This window comes from Heterodontus francisci, chromosome 49 (genome assembly GCF_036365525.1).
Source record: "Heterodontus francisci isolate sHetFra1 chromosome 49, sHetFra1.hap1, whole genome shotgun sequence".
Classification (NCBI taxonomy): domain Eukaryota; kingdom Metazoa; phylum Chordata; class Chondrichthyes; order Heterodontiformes; family Heterodontidae; genus Heterodontus; species Heterodontus francisci.
Window position 1 is genome coordinate 1,075,040 of NC_090419.1, and position 18,203 is coordinate 1,093,242.

The window sequence follows — 18,203 nt, forward strand, 5'->3', positions numbered from 1 at the left end:
CTCTGTCTCTGTCTCAGAGTTACAGCTCAGATGATTAACCTCTTTATCCATGTGTTATGAACACGGGACTTTGTCTAGGATGTTGCCAGGACTGGAGAATTGTAGCTATGAGGATAGGCAGGGGTTGTTGTCCTTGGAACAGAGAAGGCTGAGGGGAGATCTGATTGAAATGTACAAAATGTTGAGGGTCCTGGATAGAGTGGAGGTGAAGGGCAGAGAACCATAGCAGAAAGGTCAGTGACGAGGGGGCATAGGTTTAAAGTGATTGGCAGAAAAATTAGAGGGGAGTTGAGGAAAATCTTTTTCACCCAGCGGGTCGCGATGGTCTGGAACTCACTGCCTGAAAGGGTAGTTGAGGCAGAGACCCTCAACTCATTCAGAAGGAGTCTGGATAGGCACCTCAAGTGCGGTAAGCTGCAGGGCTCCAACCAAATGCTGGAAGGTGGGATTAGAATCGGTTGATCGTTTTTCGGCTGGCACAGAGAGGATGGGCCAAGTGGCCGCTTTCTGTGCCTTAAAATTTCTATGTTGCCCTCGCCAACTCTATTTTACCCTCTGTTACCCTCTGAATCTCAGTCTCTCCCTCTCTGTTACTCTCTGAATTCCAGTCTCTCCCTCTCTGTTACTCTCTGAATTCCAGTCTCTCCCTCTCTGTTACCATCTGAATCCCAGTCTCTCCCTCTCTGTTACCCTCTGAATCCCAGACTCTCCCTCTCTGTTACCCTCTGAATCCCAGTCTCTCCCTCTCTGTTACCCTCTGAATTCCAGTCTCTCCCTCTCTGTTACCCTCTGAATCCCAGTCTCTCCCTCTCTGTTACCCTCTGAATTCCAGTCTCTCCCTCTCTGTTACCATCTGAATCCCAGTCTCTCCCTCTCTGTTACCCTCTGAATTCCAGTCTCTCCCTCTCTGTTACCCTCTGAATTCCAGTCTCTCCCTCTCTGTTACCCTCTGAATTCCATCTCTCTCCTTCTCTCTCTGTCTCTCACTCTGTCCCTCCATCTGTCTTTCCCTCTCTGTCTCTCCGTCTCTCTCCTTCTATCTCTGTCTCTCTCTCTCTGTCTCTCCAACTGCCTTTGCCTCTGTTTCTCTCCCACTCCCTCCTTCTCTCTCTGTCTCTCCCTCTCTCTCTATCTCTCTGTCTCTCCATCTGTCTTTCCCTCCCTGACACTCCCTCTCTGTCCTTCAATCTCTGTCTCTCTCTCTATCCCTCTATCAATCCATCTGTCCTTCCCTCCCTGTCTCTCCATCTCTCTCCTTCTATCTCTGTCTCTCTCTCTTTCCCTCCATCTGTCTTTCCCTCTCTGTCGCTCCCTCTCTCTCCTTCTATCTCTGTCTCTCTGTCTCTGTCCCTCCATCTGTCTTTCCCTCCCTGACACTCCCTCTCCCTCCTTCTCTCTCTGTCTCTCCCTCTCTCTTTGTCTCTCTGTCACTCCCTCTCTCTCCTTCTATTGCTGTCTCTCTCTCTATCCCTCTATCCCTCCATCTGTCCTTCCCTCCCTGTCTCTCCTTCTCTCTCTCTCTTTCTCTCTGTCTCTCCATCTGTCTTTCCCTCCCTATCACTCCCTTCCTCTCCTTCCATCTCTGCCTCTCTCTCTCTGTCTCTCCATCTGTCTTTCCCTCTCTGCCTCTCCCTCTCTCTCCTTCTATCTCTGTCTCTCTCTCTCGATCCCTCCGTCGGTCCTTCCCTCCCTGTCTCTCCCTCTCTCTCCTTCTATCTCTCTCTTTCTCTCTGTCTCTCCATCTGTCTTTCCCTCCCTGACACTCTCTCTCTCTCCTTCTATCTCTGTCTCTCTCTATGTCTCCCCATCTGCCTTTCCCTCTCTGTCTCTCCCTCTCTCTCCTTCTATCTCTGTCTCTCTCTCTGTGTCTTTCCATCTGTCTTTCCCTCCCTTTCCCTCCCTCTCTCTCCTCCATCTCTGTCTCTCTCTCTGTTCCTCCATCTGTCTTTCCCTCTCTGTCTCTCCCTCTCTCTCCTTCTTTCTCTGTCTCTCCCTCTCTCTGTCTTTCCATCTGTCTTTCCCTCCTTGTCACTCATTCTCTCTCCTTCCATCTCTGCTTCTCTCTCTCTCTCTGTCTCTCCAACTGCCTTTGCCTCTGTTTATCTCCCACTCTCTCCTTCTCTCTCCGTCTCTGCCTCTCTCTCTGTCTCTCTGTCACACACTCTCTCTCCATCTATCTCTGTCTCTCTCTCTATCCCTCTATCTCTCCATCTCTCTTTCCCTTTCTGACACTCCCTCTCTGTCCTTCTATCTCTGTCTCTTTCTCTATCCCTCCAAATCTCCATCTGTCCTTCCCTCCCTGTCACTCCATCTGTCTCCTTCTCTCTCTGTCTCTCACTCTGTCCCTCCATCTGTCTTTTCCTCCCTGTCACTCCATCTCTCTCCTTCTCTCTCTGTCTCTGTCTCTGTCCCTCCAACTGCCTTTCCCTGTCTGTCACTCCCTCTCTGTCCTTCTCTCTCTGTTTCTCTCTCTGTCTCTCTGTCACACCCTCTCTCTCCATCTATCTCTGTCTCTCTCTCTATCCCTCTATCCCTCCATCTGTCTTTCCCTCCCTGACACTCCCTCTCTCTCCTCTCTCTGTCTCTCTCTCTGTCCATCCATCTGTCTTTCCCTCTCTGTCTCTCCCTCTCTCTCCTTCTGTCTCTGTGTCTCTCTCTGTCCCTCCATCTGTCTTTCCCTCCCTGTCTCTCCCTCTCTCTTCTACTCTCTCTGTCTCTGCCTCTCTCTCTGTCTCTCTCCCTGTCCCTCCATCTGTCTTTCCCTCTCTGTCACTCCCTCTCTCTCCTTCCACCTCTGCCTCTCTCTCTCTGTCTCTCCATCTGTCTTTCCCTCTCTGTCACTCCCTCTCTGTCTTTCTCTCTCTGTTTCTCTCTCTATCCCTCCATCTGCCCTTCCCTCCGTCATTCCATCTCTCTCCTTCTCTCTCTGTCTCGCTCTCTGTCCCTCCAACTGCCTTTCCCTCTCTGTCACTCCCTCTCTGTCTTTCTCTCTCTGTTTCTCTCTCTATCCCTCCATCTGCCCTTCCCTCCGTCATTCCATCTCTCTCCATCTCTCTCTGTCTCTCTCTCTGTTCCTCCATCTGTCTTTCCCTCCCTGTGACTCCCTCTCTCTCCGTCCACCTCTGCCCCTCTCTCTCTGTCTCTCCATCTGTCATTCCCTCTCTCACTCCCTCTCTGGTCTTCTCTCTCTGTTTCTCTCTCTATCCCTCCATCTGTCCTTCCCTCCGTCACTCCATCTCTCTCCTTCTCTCTCTGTCTCTCACTCTGTCCCTCGATCTGTCATTCCCTCCCTGTCACTCCCTCTCTCTCCCTCTCTCTCTGTCTCTCACTCTCTGTCTTTCCATCTGTCCTTCCCTCCCTGTCACTCCCTCTCTCTCCTTCTCTCTCTGTCCCTCTCTCTGTCTCTCCATCTGTCATTCCCTCTCTCACTCCCTCTCTGGTCTTCTCTCTCTGTTTCTCTCTCTATCCCTCCATCTGTCCTTCCCTCCGTCACTCCATCTCTCTCCTTCCCTCTCTGTCTCTCACTCTTTCCCTCCATCTGTCTTTTCCTCCCAGACACTCCCTTTCTCTCCTTCTCTCTCTGTCTCTCACTCTCTGTCTTTCCATCTGTCCTTCCCTCCCTGTCACTCCCTCTCTCTCCTTCTCTCTCTGTCTATCTCTCTGTCTCTCCAACTGCCTTTCCCTCTGTGTCTCTCCCACTCTCTCCTTTTCTCTCTGTCTCTGCCTCTCTCTGTCTCTATCCCTCCATCTGTCCTTCCCTCCCTGTCACTCCATCTCTCTCCTTCTCTCTCTATCCCTCCATCTGTCCATCCCTCCCTGTCTCTCCCTCTCTCTCCTTCCATCTCTGCCACTCTCTCTCTCTCTCCATCTGTCTTTCCCTCTCTGCCTCTCCCTCTCTCTCCTTCTATCCCTGTATCTCTCTCTCTCTGTCCCACCATCTGTCTTTCCCTCTCTGTCTTGCCCCCTCTCTCCTTCTATCCCTGTATCTCTCTCTCTCTGTCCCTCCATCTGTCTTGCCCTCCCTCTCTCTCCTTCCATCTCTGTCTCTCTCTATGTTCCTCCATCTGTCTTTCCCTCTCTGTCTCTCCCTCTCTCTCCTATCTCTGTCTCTCTCTCTCTCTCTATTTTAAATATTCAGCAAGCTATTCCACTGTGGGAGCCATCACACCCTCATGAGACTGTTTGTGGAAATTTCATGCTGGCTTATTGGTTAATTTTTAAACCTGTGATTGATAGATTCTTGTTAACCAAAGGTATTAAGAGATAAGGGGCAAAGGCAGGATATATGGTGTAAGATTGATCACAGATCAGCCAAGATCACATTCAATGCAGGAACAGAGTTGTGGGGTTAAATTGCATCCTCCTCTTCCAATATCCCCTGTTTAATATCCTTCTTTCTCTCTCAGTCACCCTGTCAGTCTATGTCTCTCTGTTTCTCTTTCTCTCTCTCTCTCTCTCTCTCTGTCTGTTTCGGACAGTGTAGAGTGAGATTCACTCTGTATCCACCCCATGATGTTCCTGCCCTCAGTGTGTGATGTGACAGCGTAGAGGGAAATTTACTCTGTGTCAAACCCAACATTGTGCTTGGCTTGGAAATGTTTAATGGGACAGTGTAGCTGGAGATTTACTGTATATCCCTGGTATTTAGAAGGTTATGGAGTGATTTGATGAAAGTTTATTAAATAATAAGGGAAACTGATAGGGGGGACTGAGAGTAAATATTCCCACTGGCTGCGGAGTCAGGAACTTGGGGCATAGTCTGAAAATATAAACAGTGGCCACTTTGACTTCATCCCATCGTGTCTTATGTACATTCTCACAGGATAGCAGGTAGAACTGTAGTCATAGTCTTCAGCTGAAAATTGATCACTTACATTGTTATTTCAGTCCATATTTACAGTACACACGGTACCTTACTGTTGTAATCAAGTCAGATAGTATCTATTCATCCCACTGGGGCAAAATTTCACTGGCTCAACATCCTCACCAAATACTAAAACATTCCACAATGCATCACTCTCAAATTCAACACAAGTTTCCTTTTCTGAGTCTCGCTGGTCTGTTCTGATTCTCTGAGAGATTACTGATGCTTATCCTCCACATGAGCAGTCGTCCTAATCCCGTGTGCCTGTCCCGCTCCCAAACCCGGCATCCACTTACATTAAGGCAAGTGATACAGGAGCGTCTCAGTGACTGAGGCAGGTGAGTCTTGAGGCTGAGCCGAGGACAGTGAGTGACCCGGGTTAATCCGACACTCCAGGGAATGTACAAACTGAACTGTACTCTGTATCTAACCCGTGCTGTACCTTCACTGAGATTGTTCGATGGGGCAGTGCATACAAGGAGACTCTGCTAAGGTAGACAGAGAATAACTATTCCCACTGGCTGCGGAGTCAGGAACTTGTAGGCCGAGTCCAAAGATCTAAATGTAGTCTCAAAACCATTCAGGAGTGAAGTGAAGAAACACTTCAACACACCAGGTGTGGTATCAGTTTGGAACTCTCTTCCACAATCAGCAATTGATGCTGAGAAACTTGTAAATTTTTAAATCTGAGATTGATAGATTGTTGTTAACCAAAGGTATTAAGAGATAAGGGGCAAAGGTGGGATATATGGTGTTAGTTAGATCACAGATCAGCCCTGATCTCACTGAATGAAGGAACAGGGTCGAGGGGTTAAATTGCCTCCTCATCTTCCTATGTCCGATGTTAAATATCCTTCTTTCTCTCTCGGTCACCCTGTCAGTCTGTTTCTCTCTTTCTGTCTCTCACTGTGTCTACTTCGGACAGTGTAGAGTGAGATTCACTCTGTGTCTACCCCATGATGTTCCTGCCCTGGGACTGTTGGATGGGACAGTGCAGATGGAGCATTACTCTGTATCTAATCCGTGCTGAACCTGTCTGGGGAATGTTGATGGGAGAGTGCAAACAGAGCGGTCTGGCACCAGTGTCCTCATGGGGAGGACTTAATGGTGCCTCCTAATTGACCAGTTAGCAATATTGGTGCTCCAGGGATGAAAGGGATAGTGGCTGAGTGGATACGACATTGGCTGAGAGAGTGGACAATGGTTGTTTCAGACTGGAGGGAGGTATACAGTGGAGGTTTATATTAGGACCACTGATCTTTTTGATATATACTAATGACTTGGACTTGTGTTTACAGGGCATAACTTCAATGTTTGCCAATGTTTGTGACATCTGCAATGTAATAAACAGGGAAGGGACTAGTATCAGACTTCAGGAGGAGAGAGTATTTCTGGTGAAATGGAACACACAAGAACAAATGAATTAGGAGCAGGAGTAGGCCATTCAGCCCCTCGTGCCTGCTCTGCCATTCAATGGCTGATCTGATTGGGAACTCAACTCCACTTTCCTGTCTGTGTCCCATAACCCTCGACTCCCTGGTTGATCATAAATCTATCGAACTCAGCCTTGAATATATTCAATGATCCAGCCTCCACTGCTCTCTGGGGAAGAGAATTCCACAGACTAACCACCCTCTGAGAGAAAAACATTTCTCCTCATCTCAGTCTTAAATGGGAGAGCCCTCATTTTAAACTGTGTCCCCTCGTTCTGGACTCCCCGACAAGGGGAAACATCCTCTCAGCATCCACCCTGTCCAGTCCCCCTCGGGACCTGAGATGTTTCACTCAGATCACCTCTCATTCTTCTAAACTCCAGTGGGTATAGACCCAACCTGTTCAACCTTTCCTCATAAGATAACCCCTTCATCCCAGGAATCAGCCCAGTGAACCTTCTCTGAACTACTTCGAATGCAATTATATAATTTCTTCAGTAAGGAGACCAAAAGTGTCCACAATCCTGCAGACGTCGTCTAACTTATGCCCTGTACAGCTGCAACAACACTTCCCTACTTTTATATTCTATTCACCTTGCAATAAACAACAATATTCCATTTGCCTTCCTAATCACTCGCTGTAGCTACACGGTAACATTTTGTGACACCTAGATCCCCCAATTTATAATGGCCAATTTATCTATCAACCTGCAAATCATTGGCATGTGGGAGGAAACCGGAGCACCCGGAGGAAACCCACGCAGACACAGGGAGAACTTGCAAACTCCACACAAGCAGTACCCAGAATTGAACCCGGGTCGCTGGAGCTGTGAGGCTGCAGTGCTAACCACTGCACCACTCCTGCCTCATTACTGGTCCTAATTACCTCAGAGTTTGAAGCCTTCCCTCCTACATCATCGTCAAGCTACGCATTGATACACCTAAACTTCTACTTCTACTCTCACTAATATGTGGGACTGGGAGGAAGCCAGTGATGTTTGCCTTCGAGGTCCTCCTCTTTAACTTCCAAACTAGTTCCTGACCTAGGACTTCAATACCTACTCTCTCTGTGTCATTGGCACCAAAGTGTATCATTACATCTGCCTCATTCCCTTCCTCTTGTCGAAAGTACTGCATGCTTTCTGTACGTCCTTTATCCAGGCACCAGGCGTGCAAAATACTCTTTTGAAACCATGCTGACTGTCACGGGTCAGAGAATCTCTCTGTCAGTCTTTTTATACGAGAGCTAAGTGCTGTATTATCTGCAAATCTGAAATAATACCAGAAAATGCAGGAAACAATCAGCAGGTCCAGCCGCATCTGTGGAGATACAAATAGAGATAACGTTTCTGGTTGATGACCCTGCGTTAGAACTGGGAGTACATGGAGATGTCACAATTTGTGGGACACGCAGCCAAAGGTGGACGGGAGGATTATGATCAACAGTAAGTTCAACAATTTCAGTATCATTCGTTTGCCATTTAACTTCTCCTGCCGTCCACCAGATCCCTGACCTTCCCCTGTGTTCTTACAGGTATAATCATTTCAATACATCAATGGGGAGAATAAAACATTTACCTAAAGCTGGTTCCCAGCCTGACGTATAATTTCTCTTTTTATTTCCCATCCTCACAGCTAACTTGATGACGATTGTGATCCTGTATCGAGGAAAGTGTGGTCTTTCCAAATGTGTCACTCGCTACCTGGTGACCATGGCAGTGATGGATTTACTGGTTGTTTTCCTCGACCTGATATTAAGGCACATTCCAATTGTTTATCGGGAACATTTTCGTTTCATGAATTACATCCGTGTGTGTAATATCCACGCCGTCTTGCTTTATGCCATTACTGACTGTTCTGTCTGGGCCACTGTCACTTTCACCTTTGATCGTTTTGTAGCCATTTCTTGCCAGAAACTGAAGAGAAAATATTGTACTGAGAGAATAGCGGCTGTGGTTCTGGGAACAGTGATTGTACTGTGTTGTTTAAGCAACATTTTCTGGTATTTTGTGTTCAAAAATTACTATCCATTTATCAATTTCCCCTGGTTTTGTTTTATGCCAATTGTTGTTATGAGATCTTTCTTCTGGTTAATAGTGATATCCATTCATCATCTTCTAAACCCCGCTCTCCCATTTATTTTGATTCTGCTGCTCAATGTTTTCACTGTCAGGAACATTTTAGTGAGTAGCAGAGCTCGCAGGAGACTCCGGGGGAAAAGCATTGGGGACCGTCCCAAAGACCCAGAGATGGAGAGTCGAAGGAAATCCATTATTTTATTGTTTGTTATCTCGTGGAATTTCATATTGTTATGGGCAGTGTTTGCATTGCATTCAATATGGTACCAAATGTTTGTTTTTGGGTATGATGAAATATGGCCACCTGATACATTAAACCAACTAGGGTCCATGCTACAACAGCTGAGTTGCTGCACAAATACTTTTATTTATGCCGTGATGCAAACTAAGATCAGGGAGCAGATGAAGGATGTGGTCAAGTATCCCTTTAAACTAATTGTTAAAGTCATTAAAATGTGAGAAGAATTGAAACTCGTTCAACATCAGAACTCATTCCAACATTATATTCTGAGAAAGAGTCCTTTCCTGTCGGCCCATTGATTTACATTAATATTGATACACATACTAACACACCAGTCAAAGATCCAGAATACTCAATGCCCTGGGTCACTGACCCTGAACCTGAATACCCTGAGAATTCAGCCTCGAAACCAGAATGTCCTGTGGCATTAAACCTCAACGCTCACTTCCCTGATCAATGACCCTGCACCAACAAGGCTCTGGGTCAGTGACCTAGCACCTGTAACGTCTGAGTCAGTGATGCTGAATCTGTAAAGCCCTGGGTCAATGACCCTGCGCCAACAAGGCCCTGGGTCAATGACCCTGAACCTATAATGCCTGGAGCAGTGAGGCTGAACTTGTAATGCATGAGTCAGTGACTCTCCGCCAACAATGCCTCGGTCAGTGATCCTGAAACTAAGCCCTAGGTCAGTGACTCTGAGGCCACACTATCCCGTGTCAGTTGCAATGAGCTTCAATGCTCTGGATCATTGACCCTGAACCACAATACGTGCAACACTCGATGCCCTTGGCTAGTGACCCTAAACATCTAAGCCCTGAGCCAATGACCCTGAATCCATGATGCCTGGCTCAGTGTTTTGCCTCTTCGATGTTATTACAGCTTTGTACTCAAAGCCGGTGGGTTGTTGATCACCTCAAAACTCCATGCACTCATCTTACGGATTTGGGAGGACAATAACTCCCTACAACTTCAGGAATGTGATATTGCAACTATCTTCAAGAAGGGATAGAAATCATGCAGTGGAAAGTTTGCAGTATTTCCCTCTTGTGCACAGCAGGGGAAATCCTGACACTCATTCGCCTGAATCATCTACTTCCTGTGATGGAGGAAATCTTCCCAGAGCCAAAATGTTACTCTCGACTTTCCAGAGGAACCTCCAACATGGTCTTTGTTGCCAGGCAAATCCAAGGACTGGGTTCCAGCGATGCACTGTGATAGTCCCCATACTATTTGCAATCTTCTTGACTGTGGCTATTCACCTCAACAAAGATCAGCTGCCCTCTAGTGTGAGTAGTAAATACCACCTAGATGGCAAACTCTTTAACCTCACTCACCTCCGTGCTTAAACTAAAAATTGACCACCATAGGCATGCAGATCTACAGTTTGTGGATGACTGCAGTGTCGTTGCCCACATTGCACCAGATTTTCAAGCTGCGTTTGATCTCTTCAATTCTGTATGCAGGAGGTTTGGCCTATCCTTGAAATTTACCAAAACAAATCTGACTTTTTTTTACCGACACCTGGTCGGCCAAATAATCCACCTCCCATCTAACTTGAAGGAGAGACTTTGGAAAATGTTGAGCACTTCCCATAACTTGGCAATCATCTTTCTCAAAAGGCCACCATTGATGAGGGGATCAAACACCGGATCAGCTGCGCCAGCTCAGCCTTCTAGAAACTATGGCCGGGGATGTTTGACAGCAAAGGCCTTTGCAAGTCAGATAAAGTCCTAGTGCACAGAGCAGTTGACAGCACACTCGTGTACTGCAGTGAGACTTGGACTATACAGCAGAAAGACAGAAGAGTGTTGGGGCAATTCCAGCTGAAATGTCTTTGTCAGACACTCTGGATTCAATGGGAGGACAGTTGGACAAACTCTCGTGTACTTCTTGAAGCCAGATCCACAAGCATTCAGGCAAAATCCCTGAAAAACCAACTTCGATGAGCTCGACACTGCACAGATGACTGAACTGCGTCTCCCCAGCCAGGTCCTGTTTTGCCAACTCTCAAATGGCTAGGTTCCATGGAAGGACAAAAAGAACCCTTCAAGGAAAATCTGAAGCTCTCTTTGAAATGCGGCAGCATTGACATTGATGGCTTGGAGGAGCTTGCTGAGACTGGTTCAATATGGCGACAACCTGTCCATCAAACTGCGTTATTCTTTGTGTCCAAACGCTTTAATGATGAGACAGAGAAGCGGCAGAGAAGGAAAGAAAAGGAAGCAAATCCTACATCTAGTCAGCCATTCTTTTTTCCCAATTCAGTAAATGACTGGATACGCAAATACCTGCACTCCTGAAGGTTCACTTCCGATGTCACATGCCCTCAGATCCTGCTTATTTGGAATATATTTTTAAAATTAGAAGCAACTTTCTTATCATTCCTGACCGGCTCGTCAGTTGTTGGATGTCGGGGTGTGAGAGTCAATTACCCTTCAATTATTCTTTTGCACGATTGTTCCAAATTCTGAAGTGACTCGAATATAACAGTGGTTATATTCTATTCACTACAATTATGACTTCACACATGCAATGAACAGCAATATCAAAGAACAACAGTAATACCATTAAACACTGCGTCGAAGAGTGATCTCCATGTAATACTCGCTGGCCCTGCCCCAGGTACATTATGTCATTCAATGTGACACAATATCGCTACCATGCCTGGGCACACGAAAATTCCTTATGTTTTCTTTACACAATAAATGCTATGGAGACCGATTTACCCCAATCATTTTCTGAAACCTATTACCTTTCTATCATTTGACAGCTCTGATGATAGATCACAGACCTGAAACGTTAACTCTGTTTATCTCTGCACAACTGATGGCAGACCTGCTGAGTATTTCCATCATTCTGTGTTTTTAATTCAGCTTTCCAGAATTTGCAGCATTTTGCTTTTATCTTAAACAATCATTATCTCGTAATTACTTGAATGGCTCAATTACAAACAAACAAACAAAATTGAACCATCTGTCATCCCGGGTCAGGTCAAACACTCACGGTTTCCCACGCAATGACCCAACTCGTAAATAATCCAATGTTAAGACTCAGGCAACGGAAGGAAAGCATGGCAGAATAGGCACCCAGGATTAGGACGACTGCTCATGTGGAGGATAAACATCAGTAATCCCTCAGAGAATCAGAACAGACCAGCGAGACTCAGAAAAGGAAACTTGTGTTGAATTTGTGAGCCTCGCCTTCTGGAATGTTTTAGTATTTGGTGAGAATGTTGAGCCAGTGAAATTTTGCCCCAGTGGGATGAATAGATACTATATGACTTTATTACAACAGTAAGGCCCCGTGTGTACTGTAAATATGGACTGAAATCACAATGTAACTGATCAATTTTCAGCTGAATACTATGACAACAGTTATACCTGCTATCCTGTGAGAATGTACATAAGACACGATGGGATGAAGTCAAAGTGGACACTGTTGAATTTGCTAGCTTGATCTTTGTGGGAACACAAGGGTTAACTAAGTTAAAAATATTAAATGGTCAATTCACTTGTACAAGTAAACACTCAACAGAAATGGGTCTGGAATGTCCTATGTGCTGCATTCCTAAGACAAGATATGGACAGTAAATGACCAAAGACCTGGAAATTACAAGAAGGCAGGATATGGAGAATAAAATGGAGTCTTTTAATTACAAGAAACTAAGTATGGGTGAGGCTTGGAATGTAGAAACAAATGTGTGTGTGGGGTGGTCCAGGCAGTGTAGGAAAAGATATTGATCACACACAGTGATTGATCATGCAGGGAAAGACCCTAACACTGAGCCCAGTGACATGGTACACGAGGGGAGAGTGAGGGTCAGTCCTGGATATAAGGGGGTCCCTTTCCTTTATCTGACACTGCAGTCCAGATAGCTGGGCCAGCGATTGGAAGAAGATCCCTCCTGAACGACTGATCATCAATCAGTGGGAATAATTGTTTTTAAGTAGTTTTTCCGGCAGTACGAGTGTAAATCGATTTGCAGCATCCAATCATATAATGTACACTCCTGTCTATATTGTCTGAATACAGACACAAAATAGTCACAAATTTTGCTATTTATATCGGGGCAGACAGGTGAAGTGTTTATTTTGTCTGTGATTTAACTCAACCCCAAAAGATAACCAACATGGTGGGAGAGAGTGATAGACAGAGAGAGGGACAGAGGTAGAGTAACAGAGAGACAGGGAGAGATAGAAACGGAGAGAGAACAGAGAGATAGTGAGGGATAGAGACAGAAGCAGAGAGATAGAAAGTGCCAGGAGACCCTGAGACACTTTAGAAGCAGGGAGACGGGGAGACAGGCTGTGTGGAGACCCTGGGGTAACATTATGGGACTAGTGACAGAGACACACACACTCTTCCCCTCTATTTATAAAATGGTGAGAGGAAGAGAGAGAGAGAGAGAGATGGGTGAGGGAGAAGGAGGAGGAATAAGAAGTCCAAAAGGTGTTACACAGGGTGCATTATAAAACAAAATCTGATGCCAAATCCACATGAGGAGAAATTAAGGATGATGACCAAATGTTTGGTCAAAGAGGTTAGTTTTAAGGAACGTCTTTAAGCAGGAATGAGAGATAGAGACAGAGAGGTTTCGGGAAGGAATTCCCCAGTGTTAACAGGCAGTGACATTAATTCCTGATTGTCGGTAGACATTTGTTCAGAAAGGGTATTAATGTTTACGGAGCCGAGACAGCTCAATGTGGAAAAGGAGCAAATCAGCCATGACCTGAGCGAATGGGCAGGATAGTCTCGAGGGGCCGAATGGCCTCCTTCTTTCTTCCTCAGGGATTTAGTAATATCACTGCCAATGTACTGATGGTTTCCTGTTTGAAAAAAGCTGACCAGGTCAGGGTTCTCTCTGGTCTCCCCTAAACCCTCCCGCCAGCCTTGGAACGACTCATAGATTCATGTCTAATGGAACTGGTCAATGGAGAGAATGTCTGTCTTTGCTGATGGGTTAATAAAGCAGATGGGATCCTGAGCTTTATAAACAGAGATCGAGAGTGTAAAAGTCAGGAAGTGATGCTAAACCTTTATAAAATAATAGTTTGTCCTCGGCTGCAGTATTGTGTCCAATTCTGGGACCACACTTTGGGAAGAACATGGAGACTTTGGTGAATGTATAGAAGAGATTTACTGGAACAGTTCCTGGATGAGATTATTACAGTTACACTGATAGACTGGAGAAGCTGGTCTTGTTCTCCTTAGAACAGAGAAGATTAAAAGGAGATTTCCCTTTCGTGAAACCATGTTGACTTGGTTTGATGACACGATGACATATTTCCTAAGAGTGTGCAGGTACAGAGGGAGCTGGAGGTTCACGAGCAGTGATCTTTGAAGGCAGCAGCATATAGTAAGAGAGTAATTAGTAAAACATATGCGATATTGGTCTTCAGAGAGACAGAGCGAGAGAGAGGGAGGGAGAGATGGGCAGAAAGAGGGAGGGAGAGATGGGCAGAAAGAGTGAGGGAGAGACAGGCAGATTGTAAGAGAACATTTACATCTAACTGCGATAATATCACAAATTGAAAGCAACAGTGCACTGAAAAAGCTGGCCACGGACAACAACAAAAGTCACTCACCATCCTGACTTGGAACGATATTGCACTCCGTCACAATCCTGGAACTCCCTTCCTAACAGCACTGTGGGTCTACCTAACCCACACGGACTGCAGTGGTTCAAGAACATGGCTCACCCACCTTCTCAAGGGAAATTAGGGATGGACAATAAATACTGGCCTTGACAGTGACACACACGTCACTCGAATCAATTTAAAAAAATAAAAATTCAGCACCGAGACACTTAAAGAGATATTAGACTAGACGACCAAAAACTTGATCAGAGGTTGTTTTGAGGGAGTGTCTTTAAATAGGAAAGAGAGTTAGTGAGACGGAGAGGTTTTGGAAATGAATTCCAGAGTTAGGGCCTTGGCAGCTTGAAGGCACGGCCAGCAATGGAATGATTCAAATTGGGGATGTTCAAGAGGCCAGAATTAGAGGATCACAGATATTGGTGGATTGTGGAGCTGGAGGAGATTGCAGACATAGGGTGGGGTCATTTGTGGAAGACAATTCCAAAATTCCACCATCCTTTGTGTGTAGAAGTGATAATAACTTTCACCCTGGGAAGGGTTTTCGACTAATGTTTGATTTTTCGACTGTGCCCCTCATCCAAGACTCCCACAACTAGTGAGAAGATTTTCTCCTTATCTACCCAATCAGTTTCCTTTGTTATCTTGTAAACTTTGATCAAATCTCCCCTTAACCTTCTAAATTCCAGGGATACAGAGTAAAGCTCTGTCTAGACTTTCCCATCAAATGCTGCCAAGCCAAGTTATCTACAGAGTAAATCTCTGTCTTCTCTGTTCTATCAAACACTCCCAGGGCAGGTACGGTGTGGGGTTAGATACAGAGTAAAGCTACCTCTATGTTTGCCTCTCTTTCTCCTCCTCCATCCAGATGGAGAGAGTAACAGTGAGAAAGACAGGGATAGATATAGAGAGAGAATAACAGAGAGAGGGAAGCATAGCAATGGGGAGAGATTACCAGAGAGAAAGAAGAAGAGATTGGGATGGAGAGTGTCGGTCAGTGTTCCTGTAAAGCTGTGTGCAGCAGCCTGGAAGGTACCACGCAGGTCCTGTTCCGTGATAAATAACACACGCCTGCAAAGATTCTTCAAATATTTAAAGGGACAGCGCACGAAAAAAATAACTGGCCCTGCACAACAACTAAAATTTCTGGGAACATTGAAGCCAGATGTAGCTCAGTGGGTAATAGTCCTGCCTCTGAATCATACGTTTGTGGGTTCAGGTCTGAACATAAAATCTAGGCTGAAGCCACCCAACAGAAAATCAGAACAGACCAGCGAGACTCAGAAAAGGAAACCTGTGTTAAATTTGTGAGCCTCGCTTTCTGGAATGTTTTAGTGTTTGGTCAGAATGTTGACCCAGTAGAATTTTGCCCCTGTGGGATGAGAGTTATCTGAATAGAGATTATAATATCTTATTGCAACATGAAGGTACCGTGCGTCCTGAGTATATCAACATTTGCAGCGTCCCATCATGTAAAATACTTTACTGGGTGTGGGATCAGGGTTTGATATTTCCAAAACACTGAGGTAAACTCCAACTTTTAATCAGCCTTGGTGATGACGAATTGAAGGAAATTAGTATTAGTAAGAAGGTTGTGTTGGATAAATTAATGGGACTGAAGTTCCCAGGACCTGATATTCTACATCCCAGAGTGTTGAAAGAGGTCGCTATGGAGATAGTCAATGCATTGGTGAGCATCATTCAAGGACATAAAGGGATATGAGGATGGTCTGGGGAAAAGGCATTGAAGTGGATGATCAGCCATGATAGTATTGAATGGTGGAGCAGGCTCAATGGGCTCAATGGCCTACTCCTGTTCCTATGTTCCCAAGCTGTTGAAATAGTTTCTCCCAAACGACCCCATCAGTTCCCCTTAATATCTCAACAACTTTGATCAAATCACCTTGATCCTCCTAAATTCCAGGGAAAAAATCCCTAGTTTGTGTAATATCACCTCGTAATTTAACCCTTGGAGTCCAGTTATCATTCTGGGAAATCTACACTGCACCCAAATGGACATGGACCCCCCCCCCCCCCACCCCACCCCCAAGTCTCTTTGGGCCTCCAGTGTTTCTATCTTTTCACCATTTATAAAGTACTCTGTTCTAGTCTTTTTTACTGACATTGAAAACTATCTACCAAAGTTTGGCCCATTCACTTCAGATATTAATATGTCTTTGTAATTTGATACTTCCAGCTACACTGCTTACAATGCTGCCTATTTTTGTGTCATTGGTAAACTTCCAGAGATATGTTTTTTCTTTTGGAAAAAACAGAATTCAAATTCACAACAGCCCAGTGTGGGATTTGAACTCCTGCTTTTACAATCATCAGCTCAGTCCTTCAAATTAAAACCCATAAAAAGAGATTCATTTCCCTACTGCTGTTGTCTGACTGTCTCAGGTTTTATATATTGTTCCCTTCTCCTCTTCTTCCATGTGTCTGAAGTCTTTGAAGTTTATCAGACATTGGTAAACTACTTCATGTGGTGTTCTGTAAATACCTTCAATTCTGTGTATCTGCAAGGGACACAATTCAAATTCTCACCTTATTGCATCAACCAAAAGCTGCAGATCCATTCAAACACCCCTATTTCCTGTCTCTGCAGAGATAGCCCACACTTCCACAATGCAGGAATGTCTGAATGGAAACAGCTTTTGACACATTTCCCAACATGTTTGCTAACACTTTTCAGGATGAAGCTAAATTCAACTGAGAGTTTGCAAGCCCCAAATTGAATCTTTTAGATGTAAAAATTGCCACAAATGAAATCCCAGATCTCTCTGTCCCTGCACCCATTTTAACATTGTACCATTTAGTTTATATCACTTCTCCTCAGCCTTCCTTCCAAAATGCATCATTTGACATTTCTCAGCATTGAAGTTAACCTGCCATGTGTCTGACCATTTCACCAGACTGCCTCTATCCTCCTGAAGTCTACTACTATTCCCTTCCCTGTTTATTACATTGCAGTTGGCACATTGTTGAAGTTATGCCCTGTAAACCCAAGTCCAAGTCAATAATATATATCAAAAAGATCAGTGGTCCTAATCCAAACCCCTGGGGAATACCCCTGGACCACAATGTACACTGTATACAGTGAGTACAAAAGCACGGAGGTTATGCTGAACATTTATAAAGCTCTGGTTGGGACCCAACTGGAGAATTGTGACCAGTTCTGGTCACCACACTTTAGGAAGGAGGTGAGGTTCCTTGAGAGGGTGCAGAGGAGATTTACCAGAATGGTTCCAGGGTTCAAGGATTTTAGCTACAAAGTTAGGTTGGAAAAGCTGGGTTTGGTCTCCTTAGAACAAAGGAGATTGAGGGGAGATTGAATAGAAGTGTATAAGATTATGTCAGGCATAGATACCGTCCTCCAGTCTGAACCAACCATTCACCACTACTCTCTGTGTTCTGTCCCTTAGCCAATGTCGTATCCACTCTGTCCCTGTCCCGTTCATTCCATGAGTATTCATTTTGCTAACTAGTCAATTATGAGGCACCAGTCTGACCTCCCCATGAGGAAATTGGTCCCAGAGCACAGAAAAACACACACACAGAAAAAAACACCGACAGGCAATGACCATCTGCAACAAGAGAGAATCCAACCACCTCCCCTTGGCATTCAAAGCATTATTCCATCGCTGTATCCCCCAGCATCAACATCCTGGGGAAACATTGACCAGGAACTGAGCTGAAGAAATCACATCAATACTGTGGCTACAAGTGGCTCACCCCCTGACTCCCCAAAGCCTTTCAACCGCCTACAAGATGCAAGTCAGGTGTGTGATGGTATCTCTCCACTTGCCTGGATGAGTGCAGCACCTACAACACTACAGAAGATCGACACCATCTAGGACAAAGCAGCCCACTTGATTGGCACCCCATCCACCACTTTAAACTTTGATCAGATCACCCCTTAACCTTCTAAATTCCAAGGATACAGAGGAAAGCTCACTGGTGTTCACTGATTCCTGAGGCTGACAGGACAGG

At 45.3% G+C, this 18,203-nt stretch overlaps 1 protein-coding gene across 1 annotated transcript; it reads left to right on the forward strand.

Moving 5' to 3' along the window:
* Nucleotides 1–7,940: 7,940 nt before the first annotated feature.
* LOC137358268 (probable G-protein coupled receptor 139) lies at nucleotides 7,941–8,834 on the forward strand. Its single transcript, XM_068024171.1, has one exon. It carries the CDS (start codon nucleotides 7,941–7,943, stop codon nucleotides 8,832–8,834), a length of 894 nt encoding a protein of 297 aa, XP_067880272.1.
* Nucleotides 8,835–18,203: the final 9,369 nt, after the last annotated feature.

Excerpts from the sequence above, each read along its gene's own strand:
- LOC137358268 (XM_068024171.1), top strand. The coding sequence starts at position 7,941 with ATGACGATTGTGATCCTGTATCGAGGAAAGTGTGGTCTTTCCAAATGT.